Below are 14,488 nucleotides of genomic sequence, written 5' to 3'. Positions count from 1 at the left end.
TTATTCAATTTGTGGTTTAAGATGTAAATTTTTTTTTATTTATTTATTTTTAATCATTAATTATCAATCAGAATGATTGAGGAAAACAATCTTAGGACCTCATTAGACTCTATATAAGGCCAAAATTCTTTTCTTTACTTCTTCTCACCTATCATCATATTAAAATAATTTAATATTATTAACACACCTCGCTGGAACTCTTAATTGACATTTTTTTTTCTTGGGACTTTTTATCTGCAATGTATTAATTAACATTGCACTTAAAATTAATATATTAAAAATATATATTATTTAAAAATAAAATTATATAAACTAGTAAGTTCATTGTTTCTTTCTTGTTTATTTTTTATATTATATTTTTCAAAATTAATTAGACTTTTTTTAAAAATAATTTTGTTTAACTTATTCTTAAACACCAGAGATGTCTGTGGTATGTCAACTTTATTAAAAGATTTTTTTTCCTGAACCATTCTGATTGGTAATTAATAAATTAAGGATGAATCCCACTAGAAAAGATACAATAATAAAGTTGTTCATAGTAAATTGCGTTTTTTATTTACAAGAAAATAAATCATTAAAACTTCCTATCTGCTTTATTTCAACCTTCTGGGCGACGTTCGGAAAAACTGTATTGTTTAGTTCATCTACAAACTATTATAATAGATGAAGTTAAATCTTTTTAACCTTTACATCCACTATTAGATTTATATTATTCAAAACTATATTAAACTATTGTATATAGTACTGTATAACTATTTATTGTATACTACAGTGATGACCATTACTATATAAATTAGTAAGTGCCAATATATTTTGTGTATTTAACTTACTTGCTTAATGCATACTTATTCGCATCTTAAAAGATTTGTACTCATTATAAAATTTCATTATATAAACTTAGACCTATGTTTTTTCGATCTACTGATAATTTAATGAGTTTGGCCTAATGTCATTCCTTGTCACTAACTATTTTAGTACCATTATTGTTAACTATTTATTTTCTGACCTGTTTCCTTTATGTCTGATTAGAAGTTTACCTTACATCTTTAATATTTTCAATAATGCACAAAAATTGTATTATCAATAGTTTTTCTGGTTTTATAATCCGGCGTTGTATTTAAAATATATTTAGAATTCGTTTAAGCTTTAATGTAATACAAATTGTGATTATTCCGTGCACAGCTGTTATTCATCTAGTGCTGTAGCTTTAATATGTTTTCGTATTTTTTTTTTTTTTTTTTTTGTAAGTTGATTTTATATTATTCTATAATCTAGATTTTCGAAACTATTTAAAATCATTAAAAAAAAATTAAAAATGTGCTATATCGTATAATAAAATAAACAGTCCAATTCCAAATATATAAAAAAAAAATCCCCTATTTTGGTGTTTGGCTTCAAAAATATGATTGAATTCAGGTCGAGGAAAATATTTTAAGGGAAACTATTGTGTAAAGAGCGGTAAAAAAGTAGAATTTTCCCACATGAAAAATTCGGTGGAATTAAAGGCCACGCATAAAGTTAACATCGTACAAGGAAAAAACTTTAAAAAATCCAAATATAAAAAAATTAAATAAACATCCTCAGTTATGTGCGGTGGTATGAATAAACATATCTACAACGTGTGCCATTTGGAATCGGCACTCAAATATTACAAAGGAATTCACAACGTACTCTAAAGGTTGACGCGAATTACCATTGTCATTATGTCGACCTATGAACAAATGTCACCACCTAGCATTACAAGTTACGTAATACTCTATAGTGGCCAGCACAGTCCAAGAGCTCTTGACTAAAAAGTGACTTATTCCATATAAGGTTGTAGTGAATAAAATTACCATGTCCATCGGCCTGAAATGAAAAATGCACGCCTGTCATCTTAACTCCGTTGGGATAAAAAATGACAGTCGGGTAAATGCGACATAATCCAAGAAACTAAGCAAAACAAATAGACAAATAAACCCCAAAAATTTGTATAGCTCTGATTTTGATTCTGATCTAAACTATTGACTTCAGCAGATGATCAGAACTTATTTTATTCAAGAAAAACTCGAAAAGATCGTTGATTTTTCATTTCGCACTCAATACCTTCAGACTGCTTGCCATGTAAAAAAAAAAAAAATTATATATACGTTTTTATTAAAGTAGTGAAAATATGCTTAAATGTGTTTTTTTAAATATTTCTTTTTAACAAAGTTTCATAGTCCAAAAACTTGTTTTTCTTGTTTCACCATTTTGTGACTGTCAAATATCATGGAAACTGCTATTTCTACGAAGGTGATCCTTACATGCCAGTGAATTTAACAAGGTTTATGGTAAGAAATTACAGACGTATATTGGTCTAATAGTTTTTGAGAAACAATCGTCCCTAAAAATGAGTAATTTTCGAAAAATGTAGCAAAATGTCAAATTCTTGTTGGTATACATGTGTCTTTTGTTAAATGACATGATTATAAATAATTAACAATCAATTAAGTTAGTGAAATACGAATGATATAAGGCAGCATCAAAAATTTTCTTTCAAATTAGCTAAATTTGTCTAAAATGAGTCATCTTGAAAAAATTTCAAGAGCTAGCAGACTTACAGACTTCTGTAAGTACTTAAAGTGAAGCTTGCTAAATTCACTTAAAAGTAATTTATTATTATTAATGATACTTTAAGTGCGAATTGCTATTACAATAATATTTGCCAAAATAAGTCACACAAATGATGATTTTTCATTTTCCAAAAAATTGCAGTTTTTATAAAAACTGTATCTCGGGTATTAATAAATGTACAGATCTCTTTAAGAGCCCAAATTTTGACATATTTATTATACTTGATGAAAATAATACGTATATCGTTTTTTTGTGAAGTAAATATTTTTCAAGATATTCACGGTAGAATAAAAATTCACGAAAATTCTAGAGCTGTCGATAAATAGAGTAAACTTCGAGGGTCAAAACTTTAAATTTTTAATGATATACAAAATCAAACAGCCTATCAAAAAATTAGAACTAACCGATATTTAGCGTTAAATTGCACAATTTTTTATTCCTTTCTTGGACTATATCGTAGTAACTCGGTCTTCATTTTTGGTTTCAGCGGCTTCATGATTATTTTATAAGCCCATATAATAGCAAGACTCTTGTACTACAATAATACTAACATACGTACAGTTTTTTCATCAGTGCTGAAGGAAAGGATTGTATAGCTTTTTTAAAGAGTTTGAAGAACGTGTACATCAGCCTTAAGTAAGAAAATAGGTTTATCTTGCTGATGCAAGAAACTGACTAAGTGATGAGTCTGAGTTTTTGAATAGAAAGTTTTGAGTCACTATATGTACTACTTTCGCAACGCTCTTTTAGTAGCATCCAAGATGAAATGTGTTAAGAGGCTACTGGTAATTAATTGTTGACTCATTTTCTTTTTTTATATCTAGTTTTAAATTTTTATCCAAACAGCTTAAGCCCATGAATAATCTCTATTTACATCCTCTCCAGAACAAAATGGAGGTTCAAGTTCATGCTGTGACATATTTAGAAAATAAGCAATCACAATATTTCCTTCAATTCGATTTCCCACGGTCACTGAATAGCACTTTGACCAGGAGTACTTCAAACATAACAAAAGCTGCTAAGCGAACTGTTATTTATTCCATTTCGTTTTATATTTGTTTTCTTTTTTCTTTTTTTTTAAATTAAAGTTGATTATTTGAACATCATCTTTACTCACTAACATCTAATATTAATCGGGAAAACAAAAGGACCAATCATGAAGAGAAAAGTGACAGCACAAAACTCGTTCAGTTTTAATCACAGTGAAAAAATACAAAACATAATATCTATTAAACTTTTTATTAGTTAAAAATATAAACAAGTAGTAGCAGACAATAGTTGCACTAACATAATTAAATAAATGAAAAATAGATATAACATTTTCTCTAATCAAGGTTAATAATTCTGTAAAATATAAGTATGAAAAATAACAAGGGAGAAAGAAATTTATTCAATCATGCTGCCCAAATACATCGGGTTGCTACATTACACAGCATACTGATTAATCTGTGATCTGACATATATAAATTTATAAATTACATTTTTTTGATATGATACAATATTTTCTATTATAACATTTTTTTTCCACACATTATTATTTTACAATTAATATCAGTCTACAGACTAAATACAAGCTTTATTCCCTTTAGCAATTTATTCCCTTTTTTTTTTCTTTCCCCTCCATTTTACAACCCTTATTTCATTTTATCAACATATTCCCCTATATAACAAATATTAGAATATAAAAATATAAAAAATAACAAAGTAGTAAATAGATAAATAAAACAACAAATAGGATATGCGATGCATGCATGCCATCCCTCCTCTGGATAACTCCCCCACTCATTAATTTCCATGCATGTGGTGGTGGATGATTCCCAGGGAGTCAAGTATTATATTCTCTGTCATCCTAGCTACGTCCTGGGCATCGACCCCGAGCTCCTCCATGAAGCTCCTAGTTGTGCTGGGAATAGTTCCACGGGCTCCGAACCAGAGGCCTCTCACGTTGAAGTCTCGTTCTCCAAAGCCCTCACGGAACTTCTCCTTGAGGAAAGGGATACATTTATCGTAGATTTCCTTCTTTTCCCTCTCTACCTTATTTGCCTGGTCAAGGTCGTTATTTTCATATCTCACAGTGGGATCCAGAATGATTGCCGACTTCCCCTTCTTAGGAAAAGCAACTATATCCGCATATCTTGTGGATCCATCTGTATCTACACAGTAGATGAACAGATGCCTCGTCAAAGCAGGCAAAATCTCTTTCTTTTAGGAGCCTCATTAACTCGTATTTTACTCTATGATGTCGGCGTGTTATGAGGAGGGAGTTGTTGGGGCATTTCTCCAGCAGATGCTATACTGTTTGGTATTATTTGTGTTTTTCTTTTTGGATATATTTTCTATTTAGTTAGTCGAAACAAAAATAGTCTGTCAAATCTTTTCACACATTTTTTTTTTTTTATCTTACTACCAGATTTTATTAAAAAGAATACGACGTTGCACGTTGTTTATTAGCTCCTCCGAGTATGATGCCATGACAACTATTGCTGATACTTCCCTTGGCTATCATATCATTACATGGTTGCGGCTCCGTTCCTATGGGTTGTATTGTGATTTCACGAACTTAAGCTCATGATTTCACTAAAGAACCCCTTTTCAACAAACTGCTTGAGTTAAACAAAAAGGATTTTAAAATTGGACTAATAGTTCCTGAAAGTAGTCCATTCAAATAAACAAACCGTAAGAAAAAGGACCGTTTTACGTAGACAGAGTCGATATTTTCACGAATTATTTTCACGATTATAGTCGATATTTCCATATTACATATTGCTTATGATTGGCCATGACAGATTTTTAACCTTAAACTTTCAAAAAAACATGGCTGTTCTTCTACAGGCTTCAAAAACCCGTATTTTTGCACTTCAAATCCCTTCCTTATCTGAATTTTTTTTCAATCAATTTTTAATTAAAAGGTGTCAATCAATAAGTAATTAAATTTTAAAGTTTTTATTTTTCGTAAACTATTCCGTTTTTCAAATATTTGAAATTGAAGTTCAAAATTACCCCCAATCTTATGTTGCTCTATTGTAATATTAAATAAAATCTAACGATATTACATATAATTTTTAAACGCAAAACCTTTCAACCAAAATCAAAGTTTCCACCTTCTTATTTTATTTTATTCATTACTTTAAAAGTTTTAAATAAACATTGTAGATCTACGTTTAAATGCAGGGGAATATATTTGTTTTGAACAAGGAATAATTTATACTAAATAGTTCTTAAAAGTTCAAGAAAAACAGTTTAAATCAAATTAACGACGATTGCGCAAGGTACAAGCACAAGATCATTTTCAGAGGGATAAAATTAACGATCTTGATAATTTAGAGCATTGAGTTTGGTGGGTTTCTCGAAAAATATTTGTACTAAACCCATAACCCTAAACTTTCACATACTCAACTTTTTTTTTTAGAATATTAATTGTCGTAGATAATCGTAGAGTTTCATAGTAAACTAATTCACGAGAACGGGATGTTGTTAAAAACCAAGTACTTTTTCCTCCCTCCACTTCAGCTACTTAAGGAATTAAAAACATACATTGTTATGTACACACAACCTATACCGCTTCTAAATAAATATAAGAATTTGAATAATGTCTTCGTTTTATTTTTTATTGTTTTTGTAATTTATTAGGATACATTTATAAATAAATGTTGTTAATGAAAGCTTTTTTTTTTACAACCACATATTGTAATGAGTAATTTTTAGTGCCTAATATTAAATTGAAAAATTAATTTTATATTCAAGAGACTCTTTTCATTGTTACAGCTGAATTCATCAAGCCATGCTACAGGAAAGATCCTAATCTCAATGACTGCTTAAGACAAGCGTTCGACCACCTCAGGCCCTACTTATCCAGAGGTAATTAATGACTTTTTAACGCTAAAACATAAATTATTTGTCTTATTATATAACCGTATGATGAATAATCAGCGTTGAATGTTTCAACTATAATTTATTGTTATACGTTGTATCATAATTCTCAGAGAAATAAGTGTAATATGTTTTTGAAAAAAAAAGAAAAATATAAGGCTAAGTATGTAATCAAGTAAGTTTTGGACACTAGTAATTAAAATACTAGATTGAGTTATTTGATAATTTAGGAATTAAATTAACCCATAAATAAGATGGTTTGAAAATAATTTAATTTTATTTACCAACGACCCAGATGTTAAAGGCAACTATTAAATTTAGCATTATTTATCGAATGTTTTTGTGAATTCCAAGATAAGAGATGTGAGTGGTCTTAGGCACGGATAAGATGCCTTCTCACAAAGAAGATTTATACAAAAGACCTATTTTTAACTAGTGAATATAAAAAACAGTACAGGAACGGGAAGGCCTTGTTAAACATTCGAAGGAGCTTTCAGATAAATCTAATAAGTGAGAGAGGAAAGGCCTAACTGAAATCATCAAATGTGAACACTGCTAGGAAAGGGTCTTATGAACCAACTCGAAAATTAAATGGTTAGTTTCTCTTGATCTATTGACGAGCCTTCGTGACGAAGCTTCCCAGTAAGTAAAGATTGACCATATGAGGAAAGATAGGCCTTAAAATGATCCTAACTGAAAATTCTTGTCTCTGAAAGTGGAAGAAAGAAGAATAGAGAAGGAAACAAGAGGGGGAGGGAGGGGAATTCTGATTGACACAGAACCAGGGCATAAGTACTCCGATTATGTTAAAGAGGGAATTACTTAACTTGGGAATTTTCAATGGAAAGATGTACTGTTAAAGAGAAATTCTCATAGAAGTTATATTCGAAACTGAGTTTATATCGGTGATTTTTCCCCGTTCGACTCATCCTCTAGGCGTTAATCACCAAAAAACGAAAACAATTTTGGAATTGCGAGCAAACGGTCCTGAAGATCGAACAAATGTGAAGTATAATTATCATCATTAACCTATGACAGTATGAGTCCGAAATGCGGTGGAAAATCTACATTGTCCGAAAATCTCCTAGCCGTTTATCTTGTTCCAAATCATAATATTGTCTTATAAAAAAAAAATCATATTTTTTTATTCCGTTATAGAATTATATTTAGCAGCTTATGGCAGTTCTATTTCACTAAAACAGCAATAAGCTGTTAATTCTATTAGTATTCAAGTAAATGATTTTCAGATAATTTTTTACTTAATAAAACATTTTCAGTCTGTCGCTCACAAGTACATTTCTCTCAATGGTTATGATGGGAGGAAAAATCTCCACTCTCCCCTCCCCCCCCCCCAAGAATACCCCATTGGACTTCGAAACAATATTGATACACCATTTGCAAGTACAAGCAGTTGCACTCTGCTTTAGATAGAAAAGGGTGACAAACTCTATGTGGTCTTGAACAATCTTTGGTAGGTAAAAATGGATCTACTGGCCCACATGCTGGGGCACCACCTACTCCCTATTGCCTGAAGATTTCTCGCGTCACCACTAGAACCCAAATTAGTTGGGAAAGCTAATTTGAATGTCGTATCGGAAGAAGATAGTTGACGGTATGAAGTAGATTGTAGGAAGATAGTCCGGATGGCAGTTACTAAAGGTATGAAGATAGTAAAAAAAAAACTAAGTTAACCAACGTTTCACTCCACTTTGCAGGGATTCGTCAGGGCTGTCAGATTGAAATAGAGATCATAACTGAATAATTTATTTTACTATTTTGATACCTTTATTGAACGCCACCCAGACTCTCGTCCCACAATCTAATTTGAATGTCATTCGATTAATCTCATAATCGCAACTCAGAAATAAATCCTGAAATACAACTTCAGCGAATCAAATAAAAGTGAATTCCACAAAAGGATTCACGCTCATCACTTGTTAATATTTGTTCAAGTCTATTGCTTAATCTTTCTTCTTCCGTGTTAGACCTGGTGACTAACCGACTTCCACTGATTACATCATTGGAGGCAGTTCTGTTACGGGAATTTTTACATCCATGTTTATTTTTAAAAAATAATTTTTTATTTCAGCTTATGTCAATACGATTCTTATTCACAAAATAACAGACAAACCGAAATTTTTGGGAGCTTGAAAAATTGTTTAAAATATATGTTTCATTTAGTTTAAGAAATATTTTATTTTTAAAAACATGTTTTTCTAACACTCATTCAATTAAATAAATATTTAATTGCACTTACATAAGCAGAATGTGAGACATTATAGGTATTGCAAAAAATCTCACAGATTTTACACATCGTTTCACTCCGAATGACACATAGTACGTAAAATTATTTTTAGTCTTTCACACCTTTAAGTTATATCAACGATAATAAAAGAAATCAATATTTTTTTATTGTTTATTACGTAACGGTGAATTTATATGTTAATACTAATAACACCTTAGGTTTCTATCTATTACGAATGTATTTTGGTATTGTTATTTTATTTTTTTAATTTTCATTTAACTAATTTTTCACAATGTGAAATATTGGACTGTCCAATATGAAGTAGGCTAACACCACCCGAATTAGGATTTATTTATAATCTTAACACTTTATTGAGACTGGTTAATAATGTTTATATAAATAAAAATTTGTATCCATTTAAGTCTCAAAACATTTTTTGTTTCTTTATAAATCGGACGTTTCCGCCAATTCAGCCATCCTCAAGGACGATCTTAATACAATTTTAGAACCAAATCATTTAAAAACCAACTTCATACAGGCTATTCTGCCCAGATCATTTATGTCAGTCCACAAATTACCCTAATTAGTCAAATTGTTCACATTAAATTAAAAATTTAAAAAAATTATCAGAGTCCACCTTCGTTGTTAAAGAAATGTATTACAGATTTTGTGATTTATATATTAAAAAAAAAATCGATAGCAAAGATGAAACAAATTTTAGAATCATAACAAAAGTTCAGATAAGAAGGTTGATATTTGACAACAATATTAAGACAGAGGACTAGATAATGAAACAAATTCTAAAATTATGACTGAATCCTAGATAACTAGGCTGATAAATGACAAACATATTAAGATAGTGGACTAGATAATGAAACAAACTTTAAAATCATGACCAAATCCCAGATAACTAGACTGACAAATGACAAATAAGATAGTAGACTAGATAATGGACAAAAGTCTGAAACGTTATCCTGAATAAGTTTATAGAAAATTTGAGAAGATTGTAGGGCTATCGTTGAAATAGAACAACATATTTTGGTTAGTTTTTTTTATTGTACCCTGATCTGTAAGACAAGTAGGAAACATGGTCATAAAAAAGTAGTCCTAATCGACTTATCTTAGGAATTTTTTTTTAATATAAACAACTCCTAATTATAAACAGGAGAATTCCACTTAAATAAAACTACGAACTATCTACTAAGCAGTCTGCAATAAGCCGAATATACTTTGTTCAATGCGCGGTGTACAGCACCTTAAGGTCTTGCAAGAACAAGTGAGAAACTAAGGAGGCAATGTTCTGATCAGGAATAAAAAAAAATTTTAAAAACAGTTTGATGATAATTTGTGTCATTGTTTCTTTTTCCTTTCATCGTTCTTTTTTTTCAAAACAACACTGATCCACTAACAAAAAAAATCTTTGCTTGAAGAAGTTTATCGGGGGGTGCGGTCAGCAAAGAACAACATAAATAAACAAAACAATATTTATTTATTTTATGCCGACGTTTCGACCTGAGTTTCAGGTCTTCATCAGGGATAGTGGCGTGTAAAGGGGACGGGAAGCAACAAAAAAATCTTTGGTTTAAACATTGTTACGACAGCTGAGTTTTTCCCATAATCAATTTCCAGTGAGAGTTTGAATACCAACTTTGCACAGGATGTTTGATAATAAGATCTATTAAATTTACTTCACAATCAGTTCTACCGATTATATCTTACTTAACAACAATAGCAATCGAAATTGCCGTTTCTTTTAAGAGCTAATGCTTTTTACAAACCCTCATTACTTCCAACTTAATAAAATCAGTATGTCATAACCTTTCCGAACGAAACCAGTGGCACAATGGCCATTACAAAACAGTGGCAGTTGGAATAGGGATGATTGAGATTACAAGGAGTGGAAGTGAAGAAAGCTAAACAACTTTTTTTTCGCAGGGAAGTAGAAATGTGCAGGAAGTAGAATGTGGCTCCGATTTGTGGGTCAAAATTGCTGAGCTACCATGAATCCGGTTTTCGTTCTTACACAATATGGTCACCGAGGAGCTTGGTTCTTCGTGCCTCCAGTCCTCCTAACCATTTCGGTAGTCGGCGGCTAAACACTTTAAAAATTTTTAAAATATTAAATATGTGTGATAAATTTTAATGCATATTAAAGTTAATTCTTAAGATGATAGTTGAACTGCGAACAAAAATATAGTAGTTTAAAATAGTTTTTCTGTGATAAAATTCAAGTCAAGCAATTTAGTAAGAGATCTCAAGACTAGATATGTTGTAATAAATTATAGAATATTTATCGAATTTCATTATTAGCACTTTATTCTATATGAATCATAAGATGTACGTATTTTCAATTTTTTTTAAAAATAATTTTTATAAATATTCTTTTGTATCTAATTATTAAATCAGGTTAACTTACCAACTCATTAAAGCACAGTAAATAACAATACTACTGGCATGGTAGGGCTAAAATAAATACAAATAATAAACAATAAAAAAAAGCTTTTGGTTACACTTTTTAATTTAAAAAAAAAAAAGCAAAGTTTGGTTAATGAGTCGAAGCATTATCTTGGATTAAAACTAACCTAACTTGTACAGGACATGTCAATTATTATTAGGAGTTTCAGAGAAGCTATGAAATATTTTTTGCAAAAAAAATTGTCATTAACAAATTGAAATTTTTGAGCTAAAAAAAAAAACCCTATTCCTTTTCATTTTTTAAAAACTATAATTAAAGATTTCCGCAGGATACTGAAAACAAATATCAGCTTATTTAATATTTAAACGATTTTTTTGTCCTATTTTATTTGAAGTGACATGTTTTGATTTTTTCTGTGGCCTAACATAAAAAAATTGTAATATGTGGTTAATTCTATAAAAGCGTATTTTTTAAAACCTTTTTTTTTTTTGTTCTCAAACAGTTCAGGAAAAGTAAAAAATAAGTCAGGAGACCTAAAAAAGTAAAATAAAAATTATTTTTTTCAGAAAATGCTAACAATAAAAAGAATGAGTGTAGATATTTCTGTAGGTATTGATAAACAAATCGGAACTAAACTCATATCCTAAATAAACTGTACCTTGCAGAAGGGCGGATCTACTTACATTAGTGGTGAAGTTCAGCCATTAGAACTAGAAAAAAATAGACCCCATTTTCTCTTGACTAATAGGACTAATATCCAATACACTTTCGTGGTGAATGAAATATACAATCTGGAAAAGCTTTAATGTTCAAACAACTTTGAGATCCATGAAATCTAAGTATACACGCTAACTTTTATAAACCAAAGTAGGATTGTTAACAAGAGTCAAGGTCTCCCTCGCTACTAAACTGGTTATTTTCAACAAATAGGAAATCATAATTATAATAAATCAATTTAAATTATAAATATTCCCGTTTATCTCTTTTAATCAAAGCAAATACATTTGCATATATATTTCGAAAAAAAAAAACTAATAAGATCAATTTCAACGCAACAAAGACACAAAATTATATATATATATAATGTTATAAAAAATTATAAAATATATATATATATAAAATTTTTATCAAAATATAAATTCTCTAGAAATAACCCATAGTTTTCGAATAACTCATAAATTATTATAAAATAAATCATGTATAAATTTAAGTCCTTAAGCTTTGCAGAAAAATTAGTGTTTCAATCATCTTTTATTAGTTAAAAGAATAATCTCATCATCGTTAGCAAATAAGCCACTTCCTAACAAACAAATTCACATTAAATGTAAATATACAATACGTTTTAGTGGAGACCTCTTTAACTTGCGATCCCCCACGCTAACTAATTTCAACAGTCTTCCAAATACAACCGAATGTAGGTCAGGCCTCGCGTGGAGAGATATTCTTAACCCTTTCACAAACAATGGTTCTAAAATCCTTACCCAACTCTAAATGAATTGCGACAAGAACTCGAGTGCCTATAGTAACGAGACAAGGGGGCGATTGTATATAATGGATCCTTCAAAGAAGGCCATGGAAATTTTCGTAATATAATTTACAATTATTAAATAAAAACCTTGGTATGAAGACATGATTTAAAAGACTACTTAGTCAAGGAATAATAATTTATTTTTTGTCATAAATCTTGAATGAAGTTTCTCTCACCGCGATAATTAAGAGAAAAATAGTAGAGACAAACTTTATGTTTTAGAAAAGTCGATATGTACCAACATTGCAAATACATGTATATGATGCAATATGGTGACCATTTTCTGGTCTACAGTAGACAGTTTCTGTCTACGGAATCATCGACTGCACTGAGTCCAACAAATAACTACTAGTACCGAGTATCTATTTTATGATGAAGATCTGGTATCTGCTCTTTCCTTTCCTGGACCCAAGTCGTGATATCGAGGATATTAGTTGATCAGTTTCGGAATTATCCAGATGTAATTGTGGATAACCCTGAGAAGGAATATCGTTTAGCTAACCACTAGACCCTTTGTTGCTGCCAGACTAATATATGTCACTCTATTGTAATTGCTGGTTTCTTGAATGCTTTGACCTCCAATAATGAGTCTAAATTGGGATTTTTGACATAGCTTGAGTTGTCCAGGTAGGCTAACCGAACCTACAGGGTTGACTTATGGCTAAAGTGCTACTCCTGAATCCAAAATTGGGTCCTTGGAGTTAGTAGTGTCCAACACTCCTAGTAATATAAACATAAACATTAATAAAATTTTCAGGTGTTCCCGAGATAAAATTGCAGCCAATGGAACCCTTGAGGATACAAAAAATGGCTATGGAAAATGGAAATGGAGCAGTTAGAGTTAGAGCACTTTTCTCAAACATAACAGTCCATGGTGCGACCAACTACACTATTTTGGATGTCAGGTATTTAATAGCTTTATTACATTTAATTCATCACTTTCATAAGTTGTTCTAAGTTACAAATAATTCATTTGGGATATCAATTAATGCATTATCTAATTTTATTAGTAAAATTATTCAGTGATAAATAAAGAACAAAGTATAATCCCACAATTAGTCATATGAATTCCAATAAATGTATAATTTAATTTTAATAAATTCCAATTATATTATACAATTACATCATGTTTTTTATAATATTGGTTATTTTAAAATATTTTATTTGTTAATCACCATAGTTTACAATTTTCCTCTACATACCACTCAAAGGAAGTGATAGTTAAATTTTTAGTTGCTCTCATTTTTTCTAAATGCTATTTTTTTTTTTTATTACCAAAACGAAAAATATATTAAAAACAGAACTAAAATTTTTTAAAAACATTATTATTATAAACATTAAAAATTTATTTACTTAATACTATTTATTAACTATTTATTTAATACTAAAAATTAATTCAATTTATTTTATTTATAAAATACGCAAACACCATTTTGCATATTAGTTTCAAGCCTTTAAAATTCTATAATGGGTAAAGAATAAGTCAGATGGAAATGACCGAAGTCAACTACTATAAGGAAAATCTAAACTAATAGATCCTATGCATAGTAAGTGTAAGAAATGAACCAATGTTAGTTAATTCACTAATGCAGTTAATGACACAAACTATTACAATTATCTCAAATATCTGTAATTGAGTTAAAATTTCTTTATATCTTTATGAGACAGCCTGTATTTACAATTTTCGTAACACAGTAGGATGTGTGAAGTGAATCTAGGAAACTAAAATATTAGAAATAATAAATAATAAATTAAGAAAATTATGGAAACACGATTCATATTAAAAGTAAAAATTATATCATAGAATAACAATGAAGAATAATCCATAACTTTG

At 29.7% G+C, this 14,488-nt stretch overlaps 1 protein-coding gene across 1 annotated transcript in view; it reads left to right on the top strand.

The window, feature by feature from the left end:
* The window catches only part of LOC106688920 (protein takeout), a 47,862-nt gene that overhangs the window by 30,500 nt on the left and 2,874 nt on the right, over positions 1–14,488 (top strand). Inside the window, exons 2-3 of the mRNA XM_014433621.2 lie at positions 6,361–6,453; positions 13,412–13,559. Coding sequence (XP_014289107.1) covers positions 6,361–6,453; positions 13,412–13,559 — 241 coding nt within the window. The remainder of the gene's footprint in view (positions 1–6,360; positions 6,454–13,411; positions 13,560–14,488) is intronic.

The sequence above is a fragment of the Halyomorpha halys genome, unplaced genomic scaffold (assembly GCF_000696795.3).
Source record: "Halyomorpha halys isolate HHAL.00 unplaced genomic scaffold, Hhal_1.1 Scaffold1234.1, whole genome shotgun sequence".
Lineage (NCBI taxonomy): Eukaryota > Metazoa > Arthropoda > Insecta > Hemiptera > Pentatomidae > Halyomorpha > Halyomorpha halys.
The sequence above is the reverse complement of the archived record's forward strand: the minus strand, read 5'-3'. Positions and strand labels throughout refer to the sequence as shown.